The sequence below is a fragment of the Pagrus pagrus genome (genome assembly GCF_965226575.1).
Source record: "Pagrus pagrus genome assembly, chromosome: 13".
Classification (NCBI taxonomy): Eukaryota; Metazoa; Chordata; class Actinopteri; order Spariformes; family Sparidae; genus Pagrus; species Pagrus pagrus.
Window position 1 is genome coordinate 18460656 of NC_140197.1, and position 22097 is coordinate 18482752.

General features: G+C 44.3%; 1 protein-coding gene across 2 annotated transcripts in view; it reads left to right on the forward strand.

The window, feature by feature from the left end:
- Nucleotides 1-22097, forward strand: part of prkcab (protein kinase C, alpha, b) — a 101317-nt gene that overhangs the window by 52871 nt on the left and 26349 nt on the right. For both annotated transcript variants that reach the window (XM_084370584.1, XM_084370585.1), the window contains exons 4-5: nucleotides 16609-16720; nucleotides 19134-19262. In XM_084370584.1, coding sequence (XP_084226710.1) covers nucleotides 16609-16720; nucleotides 19134-19262 — 241 coding nt within the window. The remainder of the gene's footprint in view (nucleotides 1-16608; nucleotides 16721-19133; nucleotides 19263-22097) is intronic.

A 22097-nucleotide genomic window follows, 5' to 3' on the forward strand; every position in this document is an offset into this window, starting at 1 on the left:
TGGTCAATGAAGTCAAATATCGAGTCCAATTTTACTTTAATTTTGGTCATCACCAACTCTTGGAGGAGACATCTTGCTCTTAAGCTGCTAAATGCTCCATTTTGTTCACCAGCTAGTTGCTAACTTTGTCTATCTGCTGCTTGGTGCTGTGTAGGTGGTGCACACTGGGTTTATTCAAGCTTTTTCACTGAAAACAATGAAAAGGTTTCTAAAATGCTCTGTAGAGCAGACAGGAACTGCAGATCTGGGGGATAATTCTCCAAAGATTTGTCACTGTTCACTATATATGTAATTTCATGCATTGTTCATTTTAAAAAATGCTGATAAGAGCAGCTCTAATGTTAGGGAAACACGGTGGCCCCGGGTGGTTTCAAGCGGTTGAACAAATGACCAGCGCTTTCATTTATCCTGCGAGGACAGTCTCGCTGTGTCACAAACAAATAGAAAAGCAGGGTTTCTCAGCTAAATCTGCAGCCGAAACAGGGCAATCAATTTTCTCCACGAGGCGCCAGGGGTGAGATGCCACACTGAGGTCTCTGTCTGCTTCTGTCTCTGTCTGCTTCTGTCTCTCTAACAAAGCCACCGCCGTTTGTGCTGCTTCACTGGGGAGGTCACCTCAGATCTTTCCTCCCCTCCTGTCTTCCTCCCTCGCCCTGTCCTCACCCACTGCCTCATTAAGCACTTGAAGCTTACGTAATGCTCTAGTCATGAAAAAAAAAAAGGCTATGGCTGAGTCCCCTGGGTGCATTTAGGCATTTAGTGGTATGTGAATGTGTGTGTGTGTGTGCTGGTAGATGTGTGTGCCTCTGCCTGTGCTGGAGCTCTCCTTTGTGAGCACCTTCAGTATTTTGCCGGGGGATATTTGGGTGCTGGGAGGAGGTTGTATGACTCAAGATTGTCTCCCCAGAGAACAGCCACATTCGCCGTCCTACTTTGTAGTCTCAGGTAGAGCAACAGTGACACATCTGCCATATGCAGACTTACTGACTTGCACCACTTTAGAGAAAGAAATAAATGAGACGACCACATTTACATGACCTGAACTGTTACACTGTTTCTTTTTATAATCTACAGATATAAGGGATCTGCTGTGCTACAAAATAAGTCAGAGGATTTTGCATGAACGAGCAAACAGTGAAACGTCTGCAGCCGTGCTAGCAGCTCGCTGAGGCTGTTCTTGAACGAAATGCTAACGCGTGCTAACGTGCTCATAAAGACAACGGAGCCTGTCCTCATCAGATATGTGACCATATAGGTTGACAGTGCAAACATGCTAATGCTAGACAGATACCATTTTCTTCAATCCTAGCATGTTAGCATGCCATCATTTAGCCCTAGTTGAGGTTGATGTGATGATGTCATTAGTTTGGCAGGTACCTGGACAAATTTGAATGGTATTATAATAATAATAATAATTTTATGGTATAACTGTGTTACAGCATTAGCAGCGTGGCCACCGCTAGCAGTCTGGCTACTGTCCAAAGCAAAAAACAACCCTAGGAATCCCAGTTTGGCCCAGAAACCCTGATCTCAGTGCCAAGAAACGGCAGATTTAAACACCCGGTTGTATTAATAAGTAGGCAGGTTTTGTTACTTGCTGATCTAGTAGAAAAAAAATATCAGTTTTATCAGACTATCTCTTGGTGTGAACATGCTGATGCAGGCCTAACCACCTCACACCCAGCAGCGCTCCCGTCCCCAACAGCGACGACAGGAGGGACGGCCCTTCCTAAACGGTACTGGGAGTGACTCATCTCACACCAACACAGGGAGAGGAGGAGGATGGTAAACAGGAGGCAAAAAAACTCCTGCTTGACTTGTCACTTTCTGATAATTAAAAGCACTGAGCAGTTAGTGATGCTCCGCAAGCACACACACAAACGCACAGAGCGAATCCCAGGCGTTTCAGGAGTGGGAGGAAATCAGTGGGACACCTTACGACTTACATTAATTTTTACTGCATGCTCCCTCCTTTCATTTATCTCCTTTTGTGTTCCGCTTGTTCCCTCGCTCCATGGCTTTTATTCTCCACACTCCTTTCCTCTCTTCTGGTTTTACAGCACATCTCTCTTAATGCTCATTTTACCTTCCCCTTTCCTCTCCCTCCTCCTCCCTCTCCCTCTGTCTCTGTAAGCACAGAAGCCCCGTGGCCTCATTAAGCTGTCACTGATCCCTCCTGCAGTGGCCGAGCCCGTCGCATCATTAGTCAGCCTTGTCTGAGACGCCCATCCTGACAAGAATAGATCAGCCCAAAACCGCCGAACCTCTAATATTCTCTAAATGTCTCGGGCGCAATCAAGTCGGCCGCTGCGGCCACCTTATTGAGCGATCGATCAGCCGAGCTGCGGCAAATTAAAACTGATGTGTGAAATATTCACACAAGTAATGTGTGTAATTGGGCATTTATGTCATGAGCCGGTTGGTCGTGTGTCACGTGGATGTGTTTTTTCTCCCACACTCTTATGTCCTCATTATTTTTTATCATCTAAATGTCACAGCAGGTTATTACCTCATGCATCTCAGGGAAGTGTGAGAACGTATCGTTAATGGGAATTTGACAGAGGCAGAGAAACAGACAGTTGTACTGGATTTTTAGTCTAAGATGCACTGTGGCAGACAAAAGGTCAGGCCAGAGTAGAGCTGCGTTATAATTGAAAATTGATCATATTGATATTCCGCAGACTATATTGTGATTATCACTCTTCATATTGTTGAAGGGAATCAATGTCTAGATGAAGTAAGTAAAGATTATGAATGTAATTCTGATCAAAAACAGGCAGTCCGCTTTGAGAAATGTGATATGATATTTTTATAACTAGCTTTTTTTTATCGTTCCATCAATACAACCATTACTGTACCATTACATCATGTATTGCAACGGACACACGTGACGTTAGAGGATTTAAAGTATTGCCTCACTCAAGCGATGCATCATCAACTCTAGTGAATTGCACAGCCACAGGTCAGAGGTTCACCTCGTCTTCATCTCATGTGATCAGCGGTATATCCTTCTGTCTAATCATGAGAGTGTATGTATGGATAAGCCATACGAGGATGTTCCCACATCACAAACACCTCGTGGATTAGCAGCCCACTGATGGGCCAGCTGTTGATCTTTTGGCTTCATGCTAATGCGGTCAACAAGTACTATAGGCGCCTTATAGATGGATGGATGGATGGAGGAGATGAATTTGTAAAACTGGGTGTAGTTCGGGCTGGTGGAAGGAGGAAAAGCTGTGCACTGTAAAAAGGCAAAGAGATGGAGAGCAGCCGTGTTGCTTATGTAATTGCAGAGATGTAAAGAATGAAGAGATACGTGTTTGCATCCACACACACACACACACACACACACACTTTGAAGTGGCACAGCTGTAATCGTCTGCTATTTGGACGCTGGACAGAAATATCAGAGGCCAAAGTGGTGTCTCTGCCAGCTACAGGGCATCTGACATAATCCACACACACATGCAGCCTGAATGTCAGAGGGTTTAGGACACATCACACACAAACACACGGAGACGGAGACGGAGACGGAGGACACCAGAATATTTGTTTACATGTTTAGATGACACGCGCACCTTAAAGTTGACTGAGATTTGAATTCTCTTCACTTTATGTATGAGTGAATATGAATTATAGTATGAATATTGGAAATGCTGTAGATGTGGGAACAGCACGTTTTTTCACCCTCTTTTTAAACACACATTGCATCGGTTGTGGACTTTTAGCGAATCAAGAAGTCTGGGACGTCTAATCAACTTATGAAACAAATTAAACTAACTACTGTTAGAGTTGCTCTGAACATTAGCTCTTATTCCTGTTTCTTTTTGTTCATGCTGAGTCAAAACCCGCCGAGTAATTAGCCGCTCCAGCACACCCTTTGATTATTCTTCCACATTATACTGTAGAGATGACCTAAATTGAAAGAGAAGTAATAAAACCCAATTTAAAAATCCACTGACATTTGTAATAACGCTAATAACAACCAGCCATGGAGCATAACTTTACTCAACAGTAACATAACTTCAACCAAACTAATGTTGTTCTTTATTCAATACTTTAACAAGCAGCGTTTCCCATGAGGCCTAGGCGATCTCAAGTAAAACATCAGGATTTACAGTAGCCTGGCAGGGCTGCGGTGAGTTAGCATCAGAGATTACAGCTAAGAAGTTGTACAGGCAGAAAACCCCAGGAAGACACTTCATGAGGGCTCAGGAGTCAGGAGTTTGGCTCGCTACAGAAAGGAGTGGGCTGTCGAGCATTAGCTCTGCGATCTGTAACCTCAACAGTTTGTATGTTTAGCTGGGATTTGAATCACAGCATGATTCATCACATTAGGGCAGAAATACAATATATCAAAGTGCAATATCCAATTGGAAGAGGTTGCCATTTTTTAATAAACACAAAATCTGTGACAAAACAGCACTATAATGAAGTACTGTAGTATAATGTCATGATTTTAATAGCGTTTTTTCAGTGAAAACTATATTTTGATGCAAAAATGATCATTCCAGCTAACCGTGAATCATATCGCAATTGCAGTATTTGTCGAAATAATGGCAGTATGTTTTTCTTTTACCATATCGTGCAACCCTAGAAATCATTTTCACCAGTTTGGCAACAAAAATGCTGTAAATGAGAAACCAAATACAGAAAACGTTCAAGCAGCACAGACGGAAACAGAAACCGTTTCCAGGGACACACATTTCCCTAGCTAGTTCTTCAAAACACCGTGTACAGAAAGCCGACTTCAGTAACTTAATTAGTATTGAACTACAGCAACAGCGAGCGTGTCCCAGCTGTTTTCATCACACCTGGACCATTAAAAGTGATGAACACAGCTGGGCCGTTCTGTGTATGGTTTTGTTTTGCACTTTTCTAAATGCTGCACATTTGTGTTGTCAAATTGGTGAACATGTTTTCTTCAATTTCCTGTGTTCTTCTATTTGCTGGTGTTGTCTTTAAGACAGAATCAGTGGGATTTGCTTATTTTGCTGTTGCTGTTTTGACCCCAGCCAATAACAGCACACGGAGGCCTATGGTGGAAAAAATACACTGAACCAGGTCCTAGAAAGTACAAAAATGGAAAGGAGGGTTCAACTTTGAGCTCTCGGGGCCACCGTACGTTTCCCTGAAGATGCATTTCTGTTAACCTTCGCTCATGATCTCACGTTAGTCCACCTGTTCATATTTATAACCTTCTGTAGAAACACATCCCTGTTGCATAACGCTGATGGCTATATGAACAGTAATAATATATGATAGGATGTTGGCATTTTGAATATACTGAGTATATCGTTAATACTGTACTCGGGACAATAATGACACACAAACTGTAATTACTCGAACAACATTACTAAACCTAAAACCACATTATTGTCACAGATGGCCTCTGAGGATTACCATGTGTATAATTACGTCCCATGCTGATATGGGCTTTAGCTATCTATCTCTCTTATCGACCCTATAGGCTGGATGTGCACGCTGCAATTTCCTGGCTTTGTTTTTGCTCGTTGACGTCACATAAGCGCTCGTGTGTAAAGCTGCGAGAGAGATGATGGTTATCGAATCCTGTGGGTGTTGATCGTAATTTGACGGATGCGTGAAGCATCGGGATCTTAATGATGTTGTCGGTGCTATAGGCGCCTGCACACACATGCTCACGTTGTCCTCGCTGAAGATTAAAACTTGATGAGGTTCTTCAAGAGTTGAGTTTGGTCGTAGCTCAGAGGTCACGTGACTCTGAGTGACAGAAATAATATGGCAGTCTTATTATTTCAGTCTGTGTGTCTGAATGGAAAATAGGACTGTGCACCTCCTCCCCTCCATGTTTATATTGTGCATCGGTTAAATATAGTTTCCGTGTGAGAGAGATGGCCAACTGGGGCCTGTCCTCCTTGGTTTCCGTGGCGATGTCGCAGTGATTAACGTGCAGGTATGCTAACCGCCGGTTGTCCGGTTCTCTTGCAAGTCAAACTTTAATAAACACACTGAGGGATCTGGGGTAAAATGGGGACTGCTGCAAAGCACTCTGGGAAGGCAGGTGATAGATGACCCGAAAAGTTTTGCTGTTTTCTTGAACTTTTGTGACAGTATGCTAATGCCTAGCTCGCATCCTAATAAAAGTGCCCCATGTGAAAATCACGTTTCCTACATACAGTAACAATGTGCATAATTATTCACTGTCGGGCAGCGATGGAAGTGTTGGCAGCAAACAGGAAAAGTGAGAACGAACACTTTACGGATATTCTTAGACGGCAATTATTCTCTGCATGTCTGCTTCTCACCTCATTATTTTTAGCTCTACCTGCTCGCTAAAGGTCGTCGCGTTGTTGTCCCTTTTCTGCATAAAGTGTTGTTTTTATATTCAGTTAAATCCTGACTGTGATGTTTCCCTAATTGGACATGTTTGTAGTCTCTGATGAGAGAGAAAAAAAACAGGAGTGGCGCTGATCCTTCGCAGGATTGCTGAGACATACAGATGCCTACATTACAGACTGTGATTGGTTTAGTGTTGTAATGTTCTCTCCTTCCCAGTGCAACCACAGTCTAATCTGATGGCCTCTCAGCAGCTCCACTGGAGCAGATGGGGGTTAAAGGCGCCATATGAGGATGCTCTTTCCTCATCCAGATTGATTGTGCTGGTCCAGGGATGGAAACTGGTAATCTTCTTGTCACAAGTCCTCTTCTCTAGCCTTTAGGCCAGTGAGGCTCCCACATATTACGTAATGTAATGGAAACAGGAGCTCTCTTTATAAGATGTATAACATCTTGTGCTGGCCAATGAAAAGAGACTGCCAAGTCAAGTTGTCAAGTGACAAAGCCCTCTAGTGGCAGTATGAGCTGTTACTCTTGTCCGTCAAGAGCAAAGGAGGAAGTCAGCTGATGTTATTGAGAGAGAGAGGAGAGAGGAGGTCGAGGGTGGATGGATGGGTCAACAAAACATTGGATGCTGTTTGCACTGTTTCCTCACCATTTTCAAAGCTGGTTACCTTTGACCATTACCGCTCCCAAGTGTTGTTATTGTGTTCTCCTTTCTGAAGCTTAATGTTACAATGATACATGATACAAGAGGACACACTTCGTGTGCACGTCTGTATGTGCTACAGCAGGCGTTACATGTGTTTGCATACTGTATGGAGCCATTTGTGCTGGCCTGGTATAAGCTCAGCGGCAAGCCTGGATTCCTATTACTCTAAAGTGGGATTCTCCACTACCTCTCGACAAAGTCAACTATCCTCTCGCAACCATTTAGTTCAATTACCACTGAGTACAGATGGAGCTATCAACACCGGTGTCTCCTAATGGAGCCCGACAACTGCAGCCGCGGAGACCTCCAGTCAGATGGCGGAGCACCCAGGAAGTGATCCTACTTTCACAGGTTGAGAGCCCCCCTGTGTTTGGCCCCTGCGTGAATACAGCAACAAAGGCTGAGCGGCAGCGCACGTCAGACCGAGGCCCACACACATTCACATGCACATGCATATAAAAGCAAGCCTCATTTCCTCGTCAGTCTAATTAAATGCTGCTTTTGATGATGAAAGTTGGGTTGTGATGAAAGGGTATAATGAGGTGTTCAGAGGTGCAGTTTAAATGCACCTGAACACAGGACCCCTCTTCTACTGTAAATGAGAGCGCCACAGGGAAAGATAAAGGGCCCGACACCTGTCTGCTGGGTTTGTTTTCACTGTCAGTGGTGGAGAGTAACTCTATCTATCTATCTATCTATCTATCTATCTATCTATCTATCTATCTATCTATCTACATTTATTCAAGTATTGAAAGCTAGCTCCACCTGGATGAACTACAACATTAAAATACTCACATTACTTATACGTCCGTTTTAACAATCAGTGTCTAATCAATGATAGGGACCATTATTCTTCAGGTCCTTTCAGTTTAATTGTTGGTAAAACTTGTCCCCGAAGAGCAATTGGTTTCCCAGCACAGAATACAACAGAAAAAGAAACAGCAAACTTTTTACGTAAATTAACGGACCTGATACACAGAGTTTGGTATGAACTATTGCATAACGATGTGTATTTCAAGCCGTATCGCTCTCTAAAATACCCAAGAGAATTACTTCCTCTCAGCTAAGTGGTACATAAAGCATCATCTCCATAATCGACTACACATCTCATCATCAAAAATCACTGCAGCCCGTAATCCAGTGAGCTCACACGGAGATTGCTGACAATCTCTCTCTGTACCATATCTCGCTAATGAGCTCATTCATATCCTGTGTGTCTGCATGTGTGTGTGTTTGTGTGCGAATGCGGCGGCGGCGGCGGCACATTTGCATGTATGTGAGTGCAGTGTTTGATATCCTGATGCCTTTTGATGTTTAATTCACTAACAAGGCTAGAAAGGCGTACAATCAGAGGAGACCGACAACAAACGACGCTGTACAGAGGACATACATTACTGCCGAGGGAACGGGCAGGCCATGGACACACACACACACACGCACACACACACCATCACTTCATGTGACATCAGTGGGCTTAGAAACAGCATATTTGAAATGAAACGATCTCATGGCTAACGCCTCTTCTAATATCATTTCCCCCGTTTTTATTCCGCTGCCTGATTAACAGCCCATAAATCTGTCTTATATACATAATGAGGCTACAGTGGGATAGTCTGAACGCCATGGCCCATTAAACACTGACGGGCGGCTGCAGGTGGAGAGAGATGTCATCCCACTAATGAAATCAATGATGGATAGTCACTACAGGTGCCAGTTTCTCCTTTTACAGCCATGGTTGAACCTATAGACAGCACACAGGTGTAGTTGTCATGGCAAGTCCTGCCTGTTGTGTGTAAAAGAGAAATATCAGGGAAGACGGCGTCATCATGAGCAGGCCATTTTGCTGTTTTTATACCGGCAGCGGTACAAGCTTTCTCCGACTTTTGACAAGCTTTTTCTGTTATCTGCTCTACTTCCCTCGCAGTCGCTGTCTGTTTTCTGCTCTTGATATATCTGGTGTCAGCTCCTCAGGCCTCTGTCCTCCGTCTTCTTTTCTCTTCGACTGAGTCACCGCTTCATTATTGTTTTTATCAGTGTCACAAGACAGATTAGTTCCTACAAGTGACACGATTGATCGCGTGAAGCCAATTTCCACCCCCGGGGACTCGGATGGCTGCCAGGGTCTGTGTTTGAATAGATCAGTGTGTACTTGTGTGTAGACGGCAGATCGTTTGTCTGTTTGACATCAGAGGACTTGAGCTGTTACTTAATGTTTTTGGTTTTTTTTGGAAACTGCAAAACTGGATATTACATTTAAACGCCAATACATGACCAAAGCAGCTCATCTAACATCTTCACTCTGTTTACACGCTGGGTTTTATTCATGCCACAGCAGCCTGGGTCTCTCAGTCGTCAAAGGCCTACTTACTATGTTTGGATATGATACTGTATTTACTGTATTAAAAATGAGCCTAAAATTAATACTTTTTTATGACAACTTATTATTGACTTTCACTATATACTTAGGCAAAACTAGCTTAAGCCTTTATTTAATGACTAAATGCAATATCTGTCAACTTAGCTGTACTTAGCTTAGCTGCTGTCAAATTTTAGCATGCTAACAGTCTACACTACAGTGGTGAACATTACGCTTACTGTTGGCATGTTAATATTGTCATTAGCGTGCCAACATTAGCATTAAGCTCAGAGCACTGAGAGCAGAGCTGCTAACGTGACAGTGTTGTGTGTCACTTGTCGCTATGCTAAAGTGTGTGAAGCGGAGGGAGGAAGGCTACGATGCTCTGACTGTTAGTATGGACTATTTAGAAAGTATACAGATATAATGTAAAGATGCTGTGATTCACCTGGACTGGTGTTAGATTTCTGGCCTGAACCATCATCCCAGTCCACTCCCAATTTGAAGTCTACAGGCCGAGCAAGAGAAACTCTAAAAGCTAAGTAATGTAGTTATGCAGTGGGCTTCCCAACATGAAGCAAGACAACTTCCTATTGCTCGACGAGCAATTTTCAGTCAAGTGACTGGGTGCCATGTCTGAGTTTGGTATCCAGTCCTTAAAAATCCATCCGTGGGTACAATTTTAAGGTGTTTTTTTGTGTGAAATATCAGCGACGCTGCAAAACCACCATCGACCGCCATCGATTGTCATCCTTTTTTCATTGATTTTAGTGTTTGTTGAAGTCGTTAAAGATTAGGAATAAATACCCTGAGATGTTTTCTTTCGATCAGCAAAGCATCCGCAGTGATGCCAGCAGGTTTGGCAGGTGAAACTATCTCTGTGATTGACATGAGTTTGTCTCCAGATCGTGGACGTGAGCCTGTTTGGTGAGGCCCACGGTGGCTGGCTGGCAGCTTTGATGCCACCCACCTGCACACCCACAAACACACACACACACACACACACACACAGACACACACTCAAAGCTGAGCCCTGTCGCTGACATCCATCTCTTGTTCTGTCCGTGTGTCTTTCTCTGTCTGCAGATCCGTTTGTTCTGTCCTCTCGCTTTTCTTTATTTTTCTCTTCAGCTCTGACTATCAGTATTTCTTTTCCACTGTCTCTCTACTTCCCCACTATAATTTCAACAACTCTTGTATCTCTGCCTCTGCCCCAGCTGCTTACAAACACTATAAAAAACCTTTCTGCCTCTGCTCACACTTACAGACACAAACACATGCAGAAAGGCTCTTTTCAGACCAGCCGTGCTATACGCAGTGTTTGCCCTTCACCACTGCAGGTCAGATTGCTGCCTGCTCAGTCAAGACTGTGGGCAGTGTGTGTTTGGACTAGCCCGACAACACTTGTTGTTGTGGGTTCACACAACCAGGAGAGAACAACCGAGAATCCCCTCGGCTACAAACATCCCTGCGCTGCTTCCTCCTTTTCCGAGCAGCTGAGCTTCGGCCTCGAGGAGAGGGAACATTTCATCATCATACGAGATGAGATCGCTCTGTGGCGTTCATTTCTTCGTGCGTTTTCGTCTGTTTCGACCTCCTGTGTAGTTTGATGCTTTTGCCTTTCATGTGCGTTCACTGCAACACACACATGTTTAATTTCATAAAGCCTTGGAGTGATTTACTCTCCACTCTTTTTCTTCCTTCTCTCTGTTTGCGCTCTCTCCGCTGATTTTCAATCTATCATTGAGCTTTCTCTAACCCATTATCACCATAGCAACTGTACAGTTGTTCACTTTGTTCCCCCTAGCCCCTCATACGAACACAGACACACACACACATTACGATCATGGTCCTGTAATTTAATTGTTCTCTCGTTGTTTTTCGTGTTTGTTGATCTTTGAGAGATTGAGCTCCTCACACTGACGTCTGGGGACCGTTTTGCTATTATCCAGTGTGTGTTTGTGTTGTGCATAAATTGTTCCACTCACTGTTTGGTAAAACAACAAATAGAGAGAATTTCCCTGATGCGGCTTCACTGACTCACATCACGAAAACCAAATCAGCTCTCCAATCTGTTTGTTTAATCTCAGTTCTTAAGACGAGGAATTTTTTAAATTCTGGCGTTGTGAAAGTTTTGTGACTCTTGTACGTAGCGATGTTTGTAAGAGTCGGTCCACGTTCTGTTTGTGTTGTGCACACGAGTGTAGTACGTAAACACATTTCTGCTGCTCGTTTCACGCTGTTCCACTAATTAGCAGTTAACAGGGTTGGGTCACATGTTGTCAGTCACTAAATATAAATGTCATGACAACTTGTATTTAGTAATGCGATACATTGATTTAAAAAAAAAAGGTAATAGAACAGAATGCTATTTATTTACATGTATGTGTATGGCAGGCTCGTAAAGGAACAAAAAGTGAGCGTTGATACTGAGAAGTCAAAAAAAAACAACAAATTCCCTAACCCAAGTGACAAAAGGGCAGGCAACAGAAACAGGCAACAAAAACGCAGGCAACAGAAAATACCAAAGTAACTAAAAAACTGAGGACAAACCAGAAAACAACGAGGAACGAAGCAGGAGCACAGGGAACGCACGAGGACTGGGGAACGGGCGCAGGAGCACGGGAGATGCACGGACGAAAATAGGACTGATGTGAGGACGAGAACAGGCGAACCAACAAAGAGCGAGGGAACAACGGAGGCTCGAGCACAAACTAAACTAATGAAGGGATGAGGTGCAGGCGGAGAGACACGGGGAACAGGGCAGTACAAGAGGCTATAACTACCAAATAAAGCCAAACCTCCTTTCTTTTTCCTTCTGCAGCAGCTGTGGAGAAATGCAATGTGTTGCTTGGGAACACTTGAGTATGCAGGATGCTCGACAACAAGGTCCTCTGGTCACTTTGTCTTTGCAGCCCTCGGCCTAATTTGTATGGAGCAGAGGTGAAGGAAGCTCTGAAAGCTCTCCTGTTAACCAATTAACCCCGGACATGACTCGCATCAACCTCTTCACTCTCCCCTTCTCTTTTTACGCCAATGATTCCCAATTAGTAATTAGATATCGTTACCTCTGGTGGTGGCGGCCTGTCAATGCCTGACTATAATTAGCAGAAACCTGCGTTCGACTCATTGTCACTCCGCTCTCATCATCGACTCCTTCCTTATCTTCTGCTTGATGTGACCCCTCGTCACGCTCGGAGGGATTTGGCAGCAGCATCATCTCGCCTCACTGGAACCCGACTTCCCTCCTGGTTATGCCTCAGCAGCTCTGTCTGTTAGTGTCGACAGTTTGTCCGCCAGCATCTTTACCCAGCGCAGCATGATGCCCAGTATTTAAGTGGCTGAGAGGATGCTTCTCCTCCAGGTCATGAAGTCAGAGTCTAGATGTTCCACACTTATATTTAATGTACTTCAGCTGCTTGTTCTGAGTCGTGTGTTCATGCTTTAACAACAACGAAGAACGCGTAAGAGATAAACAGATTACCTGGAACAAACCTAAAGGGAAAGCTCTGTGGTGTTGTATATATTCATGCATGTGCAGCTGAGTGAGCTGACAACACAAAGCAAGGATGAGCTTATTCATTCTTCACCCATGGATGGTTTACTGAACAATGTCACCAGGCCCAGGGCCCTTGAGCCAGAGTGTCTGCGTGAAGAGACCGATACGAGCGTTTCAACGCCGTACTCCTTATTGACACAATGCAACGTGAGTCCTCTGATGGAAGAACTCTAAAACGACTACAACTGTGTCTTCACTTGATTGTAATGTCGCAGCGTGGGCCACGGCGAAAGCTGCCAGGAGCGCTGCCTCTTCAAGTGTTTGCACATTTAAATATTATGCATATTTTTCTGTTTAATCAAAACAAAGAGAGAAAAGGGCTCAACTCGCTGCCTGCATGTTGAAATCCTTTTAAAAAAGTGCTGCAGCAAATGTTTAAACAGTCACAAATGTTCTCATCTTGTTTTCAGTAAACACAAAATAACAAATCAATCAGTTTCACAAGAATTCATAACAAACATCTTTAAACAGTAACTCTTTCTATGATTGACTATCTTTGATTATATAGTTACCCATCAAACGCCTTCACGTTTTCGAGTGACCCCTCATGACCCCTCGCCCCTCAGAAGAGAGTTACCAGGGAGAAGTGTTTGAAATCTCCCCCTGTGATGTGAGAAAACCCTTGAAGAACCTCACACATCATCATTAGTCATCGTGATTTCTCTTGTGTTACCATGGCAACTGTTTGTATTCTCACGTCTGCCATTTGTCTGCTTAAAAAGCAATAATAATGTGTTGTTGGCTAGCTAGCCGAGACAGCAGGAAACTAGTAGCGACTGTTTCGTTTGTAGCTCTCACCCGACTCCTCTATCCCAACAAGAATCGGGACCCCCACCCCTCGATGTGAATGTGCAAAATGGAGTCGTAAGGCTAACGGTAAACCTTGCCATGGTTTTTACCACATTGTCTTTTTGGCGGGTGTTCTTCCTGTTTGTTCGGTGCTTTAAGAAGCAAGCAGTCGAAGCATTTTGGGTCAGAAGAGGTGAGGCGCAGAGAGACGTTGCTGATGTGTGTCCCAGCCTGAGCAGTCGTTCAGTTTTGGTTTTCATGCGCATCTGCACTTTTCCAGCTTTTTGCACCGACACAAAGCTCAGAGAGGGCCTGAAGGGTGGAATAAACGCACGCATGCATGCAGGCGCACGCACACACATATGCAGAAGCCAAAGGGTCTGAGCAGATTACGGCTTCACACCCAGGCTCATCCTGCAACGGGCTGCACTCGGTCGAAAGGCTCAGGATGACTGCGAGTGGAAACCCCTGCCATTTTAATTCCACCAATGGTTCCCAGGAGGAGGCGGGAGCGCAGATGAAGAGAAAAAGACAACAGAGTAAAAAAAATGGAAACATAGAAAGGGAGATGAAAGTGAGGGCTCAGCACCCAGAGACTCAGGAGGGAAGGAAGAAAGACAGAGAGAGACACGGAGAGCAGGGAGACAGTATCTCCTCGGTCGCTGCTCGAGTCCCTGGTGTGTGTTGTCTTTTAAGATAAATTCAACACGTCCATGCAGTCAGGAGGTGAAAATGGTTTGCCGAGGGATGGAGACCCAGGAGGGCAGACTCAGGACATCAGGGGCATGACCAGGACGCCGTTCTTTGTTTTTTTCCTGAAGAAAAGCCTCCAGGAAATGCCGAAGAAGAGCAGACGAAAATAGGCGAGTTTACCAAAAGGAGAACATGCTAATTATACTTTTCCAGGACACTCACGCCACTGACTCACCCCCTGCCAATCACAACCACTCAACAACCCCCCCTCCTCTTTCACACACAGACATTCCCTGTACGTCTGCCCGTCGCCTTCTCACTCTCCTCCTTCTTCTTCCGTCACGTCTTTTGCTTGATTTAGCTTGCGTGCGGAGAAAAAAAAGGCACTTTTCGACGACGTGGGCCCACTTAATCAGTCAGTGGCCTGTATAATTACACATTGCAGCCGTTCTGACACATTTCAGCGTGATGGAGGCGACGCTTGTGGGGGTTTGCCCACCCTCATTTGCAGGGCTTTAATTACAACCATGTTTGTTTTGTGGTGATTGTGGAAATTAGCCAACCTCAGCTATCGCAACGGGCTGGAGAATGTATGAATCGATGAAACCTGGTCATGCTGATTAACCGCTGCACCACGGACACCGCCATGTTATCCAGTTTCACTTGGATGAGATTTTTTTGGAAACCTATCAGAGCATCAATCCCCGATTGCTCATTAGCTCGATTTTTACTCTGCCTCGGCGCCAGATGTTCAGGCCAAGATAAACAGTTGCTCAGCTACGCCGCTGCTGCTGCTGCTGGCACGACACGGTCGCTGTGCGGTGGGTATCTGTGCCTTCACAACATTTGAGGGCTGAAGCTGGGAGGATGCTGGGAAGGTTTCCAGGAGAACAAGATGGAGAGAACTGACACCAAGCACGAAAAACACTCGAACCTTACACATTCCCACGCACCGATGACAGCCTGACATTTCCTCTCCATCTGGATCTTCCTTTCTTTCTTTCTTTCTTTCTTTCTTTCTTTGCGTCAGTGTTGATCAGGGATGATACGACGGACACAATGCAGATTATTCATCAGATCTGTTTGGATGCTGTTTGCAATCATTCATTCCATTCATCTCTGGAGGAGACATTAAACAGTAGAGTGACGAACAGATGTTCCAAGAAACGCCCCAATTTTTATTCACGCTAGCAAAATATGTTGCAAAGGCTCTTCAATTATCATCAAGGCTTTTTCTCCACTTTTCTTTTCTGGTGATGTTACAGACTCGAGAGGTTCCTCTTAACTTCAAACAAATTTAGCTAAGAATAATCCTGAATCTTTTAAGGATGCTCTTAAAAAGCACGAAATGTAAGTATCTGATGCTTGTAGACATCCTGAAAAACAACAGAGGCATCCTTTGGTTTTGAGTTTAAAAATATCATCTGTTTTGGAGACAGATGAGCTTATGCCAGGTGTCTGATATTATAGAGGAAAATGGGTAATACTTTGACTTCACTTATTATCGAAAATCTATTTTTTAGCCACCTGTTTCTCCTGAAATGTCTCATAAAGCACGGGACGGCTTTGCCTTTCAATTTTGTGCGGACATACCAGCCCAGTATCACAGCAGTCGAAGGAGTCATGAAATTTAATATATAGGATTCCTGTACATGAACGCAATTTTACAACTGAAATATCTCAACGACCTTCGGATGGATTGCCATGAAATTTAGATTTTAAAGACGTAATTTTGTTGAGTTGTGCACTTATATTATTCTAAAAGTTTCCAATAATGTTCAAACCTGGAGAAATCTGTCATTTTGCTCCAGGTGACGGTTCTGTGCGTTTCGTCTGGTCGCCTGTCGCTGTGACTTCCAGGAATGAGTCAGAAAGTGAGGAAGGAAGTCGGCGAACGAAAATCACATAACATGAACAAAACTTTAAAACACTGCTTTGTCTGCGAACATTTGTGCTTGGATCACGTAGATAGACTTTCGGCAATGGGGGTTCCTCCCACCTCCCATGATCCATCGCTGCTTACGTCTTCTGTTTTCATTGAGAGAACCCTAACGGCTTCCCACTAATGTCTTCTCAGCCGTTCTTTCTGAACATGACAATAAAGATATCTTTTTTAAAAAGCCATCATCTCACTGATTTCTAATATTTCCTGCTCTTCCCATCTCTCTCTTTGTCTCCCAGGACCCCAGAAGCAAGCACAAGTTCAAGATCCACTCGTACGGCAGCCCCACCTTCTGTGACCACTGTGGCTCGCTGCTGTACGGCCTCATCCACCAAGGGATGAAATGTGACAGTGAGTGCATGCCCTGTCTATGTATGTGTGTGTGTGTGTGTGTGTGTGTGCGTGTGTGTGTATGCACCTGTGCAGAATAGGCTGTGCTGGTTTCCGGCCCTAATGAGAACAGATGGGAATAGACTGGTACTGTACTCACATCTGCAGCCCAGGCAGAATTCACCGTCCCGCCCTGCCGAGTCCTCTCTGCGCTCCCATTCTTTCCACCCACTCTCCTCTGTTCAATCCTCCCTTCTTTCTTTGACCCCAACCTGCATTGTGTTTTTTTCCACACTCTCCTTTTCCTCTTCGCTTTCCCTTTCTCTCTCTCTCTCCTCCCACACATCCTTTCCCCTCTTTTTGCAGTTCGTCACCCATGTCCCTCCTCCTTCGTGTCCCTCACTGTACGTCGTCTCCATCCATCACCTCTCCCTCTCCCTCTCTCCTCCTCTTACTCCGTCCATCCATCTGCGGGTCTCCGGCGGGGGCCTCGTCGCAGATGGTAACGGGAGCACACCAGAACAAATTGATGCGGGGAGGCCATCGCCCATTACGAGCCGCTTCCCCCGTCTCTCCGCGTCTCCTCCCAGCATGTCAGCCTGACAAGCCCGTGAAGCCGAGTGGAGGGAGAAAAGGGGGAGAGAAGGGGGGGAGAGACGAATGGCTGGATGGAGGAGGACAGAAAATACTAAAGTTAGAGGACGGAGGAGGAAACGAGGGAGAACAAATGTCCTCTCTCCCCTCTGGTCTCTCATCTGTCACAATCACAAGCAAAATACTTCATAGTAAGCTCTGAATTAAAGGCTATAAAACGGCTAATTTCTCGTTCCAGTAAATTAAAGAGTTGATGCTTATCGAAATTGAGACCACATTCCCATCAAACCTCTTGATCTTTACTGATGAGAGCTATAAATCACCTTCCCCTCGTCATTTACACTGAAAAAGCAGAGATCTCCTTCCTTTTTGTGCCATAAGTTAATGTGCTGATTACTTATTGATGTTGGAGTGCTACAGGGCACCTTCGAGAGAACGGCAGACTATTTTGACTACGGTTTTGGCTCATCTAAAAGAGACATTTCTGCACTGAGTCATCCCCAAAGATCAGCACAAATCGTCTTGCCACATTGCGTCTGCAGCCACGCGTGCAAAAGGGAAAACACGAGCGAGTCCAGGAGTTCCTTTACAACGTTAAAACACCGGAGAGAGGTGTGAGAAGCAGACAGAGCTCAGGAGGTCTTTTAGGTTGGTAAGCTGGCTGAAGCAGAGGTGAGCAACACCCCTCCGAGACATGTATCAGCATGATTGTAGATTATATCATCGGCCCTCATGAATAATTTGTTATCTGAGGCAATATGTCTAATCCACAATACGGTCCTTTGAGCCCGCAGCTGCTGCAAAAACCCACATTTGATTTTTTTGTTTGCTTTGTATTCCTGGAGTTTGCAAAAAATCAAGAAATAATGATGAAATTGTCTTTGTTGGCAATCACTTTCCACATTGTCTAATAAAAAAACATTACTACATGATTTCTACCCACTTTATCAGCAGCAAAGGGTTTTCCTTTTGTTTTCTTATCAGCCAATCTGCCATTTAATTCTCATTTATATATTATTAATATTTTAGATTGTTGTTGATTTCGAATGAACAGACTGACAGATGTAAGGTAAATCGATTGGCTGTTTTCATTCTGGTCATTCATGTGATTAATCTTAATCATTTTTAAAGCAGCATTATGGAACTTTTTGACCTTAAAATGACAGTTTTGAAATCACGTTGATGGTACAGTGTCTTGCCCTCCGCTGTGGGGGGCGCCAAATCGCACAGAATGTAAAAAAAACAAACAATAAAATAACAAATATGAGTAAAATAATAAACCACAGTAATAGTTCAGCAGAGCTCCTTGCAAAATTGTGTTCTGCACTCACTCTTTGTCTGCTGTCAGTGCAACATCTGTTCAATAAAGGTTAATTCAAGCTTGTTCTCCCCTCCACATCGCATCACGCCAACTCTTTTTGCACATTCTCCACAAAGGCAAGGAAGAATAAGTCCTGTTCCCTACGGAAAGTTTTGAAAGAGAGTCTCATGTGTTTTATAAAATCTGCCGCGTTGATTTTTCTGTCGATCAGGGTCAGGGGTCGCGCCGATGTCAATCAACATTGAGAGGCTGACAAACACAAGGGCGGTGGTGACTCTCTGAGGGGCAGGGGCAAAAATATTGAACATAAAATTGTTGTTGTTGTATTCTTCTTATTTTCTTATTCTCATTCTTTAAAAGTCACCAGCATGCAGGGAAAAAAGTACCTAAAACTCAAGCCAAACACTGCTTTGGTTTCACTACCCTCACTATTTTTGAGGCCTCAAGGTTGGCACGTATGAAGACAAAAGGTATATTGAAATGCTGCACGAATAAACTCTGTTTTCTGTCTCTTTCCAGCCTGCGACATGAACGTGCACAAGCAGTGTGTGGTCAACGTACCGAGCCTGTGTGGGACGGACCACACAGAGCGTCGGGGTCGCCTCTTCCTCAAGATCGAGGTCAGCATGGACAGGCTACACGTCACAGGTTGGTCTCATTCTCAGTGCTCGGGCTGTAGTTTCCGCTCGAGGCTGCTCACAGTCAGACTGACGTGAGCAGGAGGCTCCCAGACGTGACTGTGAGTGGTTCATTTTCAGACAATTGAAACAAATCTCAGGACTGATTCATATTCATATCCCTCAGGTACTTTGAGTGACTCAGATTTGTGTTTTTTCAGGAGTGTTTGTGGCGACTGCTCCGGGTATTTTAAACCAAAGCATGATCTTTTCCAAAACCCTGAAGACGTTTTGTAGCCTAAACGTAACCGGACCATAAGCACAGCGTTGTCACAATGTACGCAACGAAAGGAGGAACCTCAAGAAAGTCTCAACATATCCTCGGTTTGCAGAAACATACATTGCTTGAGTTGAGTATGCATCTGTGTCAGCAAAAGAATGAAGTCATGACTGCCTTCATAACCAGCGTGTGTTTCTCAACACCTCCAAATTGTCCTGTCAGTCAAGAGCAGCACCTGGTGTGGACGACTCGGCGGTGTTAACACCCCCGTGGCAGGGAGAGAAATGACTGCTGGGTCACTAACACAACCTCTCTCTCTTTCTCTCTCTCTCTCTCTTTCGCACACACACAAACACACACGCACACACATAAACATAGCGAGACAGCAGTGGTCAGGGAATATGAGCGCTGAGGCCAATAACGTGTTTTTAACTCTGGGGATCGGGCTGGAATAACCTGCAGCTACAGCAGGAGCGGCGTCGCAGATGTGATTGACTTGGAAATATATTGCTTTCATAAAAAAACGTGTGTTTGTTTGTTTATGGTCGTATAGATGGATGTACAGAAAGAGAGGAAGTTATATTCACAGTAGTCTTACATGATTTGCTCGCTCCGCTTGCTCTCCGGTTTATTATGTAGCAGTCTTTTGATTTGCCCCGCCGCACACAGCGTCCAGCTCTTTTGTCCATTCTCCTGCTGAACAAGGTCTTGTGATGTGGCGACCTTCGTCAGCGCGGACGAGGACATGAGGGAGAATATTAACAGCGATGCCAGCGGCGTTCTTGTTTGCGTTACCTCAGTCTTTTCAGGTTATGCTAAATGGACACAACTGAAACCGAGCTGGCTCACACTCACGGGAGACGGCTGTAAACATGTTAAGTTGATTTGCTTTTTCCTCTCTCCCTCCCTCGTGCTGTCCTTCATTTTTATGCGCACGAAACACCCACCAGTGTTGATCAAAGTGTTGCTGCGGCTTCACACGGTGCCAACTTTAAGTAAACGTGCAACAGTATGCTTTGCAGCATCTGCTACTGGCATATGTGGTGTCTGATGTATAAAAAACACTCTGGAACATTTCTGTTTTCCCCTCGTCGTACGGCTGCAGCCATTTTTGCCGGATTTACAGGACGGAACAAATAGATGAGAATTTGTCGTGGACGATGTTTCGCTATAATCCATAACTCACAGAATTTGGTGATTTTTTTTTAAGGGAGTCTTTGGCAGATTTGAGAATCATTAAAAAGAACAGGTGTTAACGCAAAGGCAAGATTGGACTGTTGATTATCCAGATGTGTCCGGAGATAGATCCCATTTTCATACCAGACACTGGCACCAGGCTGAAGGGGACAACAAGACTTTTGGTCGTAACATCTGTAACCCGGGTGTTATAAACTTAATCTAACTGTCCTACTTCACTTCTGTGCAGCATCTTCCTGCGTTCTTCACAGCCGAGATCATCTGGACTGTGCAAAGCACCGCCAGCTGTAAATTACGACAGCATAAAACCAGAGGTCTGTCGACTATGGTTCAAAGCCGCGGCTCTGGAAAGGGAACATGCCATGATGTGAATCAGAGGATCAGAGTGATTGCAGGACGCTTTGTTTTCTTTTTTGATTTTGTTTTTGCTCACGGTGGCGAAAACCTACCAAAAGATATAACCATTCGCTGCAGGCTTTTATAGCTATTACAACCCAAACAGCCCAAACTCAGTTGGAGCCGCAGTTTTCTCACAAGAAGATGTCATTAACTTCATTTTCTTGCCCCCCAATGTTTAACTCAAGTCGGGTTGCACACACAACCAATGGGGTAGAGTCAATTAATTTACTAGTTGACAAATGCTCACCAACCTCTTTTGTTCAGTGCTCGGCAGGTATCATACTCAGCTTTTATCAGCTGAAAACAGCCGCCTGTTGTTTAAAATGAGGATGAAGAAGTAGACGTGGTGTGACTGAAGACTAAAACGACAAAACAGTAACATTCTGGACCCAAAGAACCAAAACAATGAGCTGGAAGACGCTAAAACACTAAAAAACAAGTCAGAAAAATGTTGATTAGTGCATCTTTAAGGACATATTGTCTAACATTTCTGCATTAAGGAGGCTAAAAACAACCAGATCTTCTAACCCAGAGAAATCTATAATTTAATACAAAGTAATGGTGCGTTTCATTTGCTCACCTGTCGCTATGGTTACTTCCAGGGAAACATCAGGTGATACGTCAGAGAGAGGAAGGAAGTCGAGACTTAAACAAAATGTTAATAAAACTTTGATACGTTATCTCGTCCCTGAGCCACGTCAGAGAGATTTTCATTAGCAATGGTGCTTCTTTAACGATGAAGACAACAACTCCCACGATCCTGCGCTACTTCACGACATCATCAAACTGTGCTGTTTGTTTTCATTGTTCCGACCGAGAGACCCCCAGTGACGTTACATACAAGGTCATCACAATCAGGTTTATTGCCAAGTGGGCAAGTCCAGAAACAAAGATATATAAAAAAAAAATGTAAAATGTACAATAATTTCAAAGAAAAGGAAGTATAAAATATGGACCGAGGAATGAGCAATTTTCCCAGTATGGTGAATA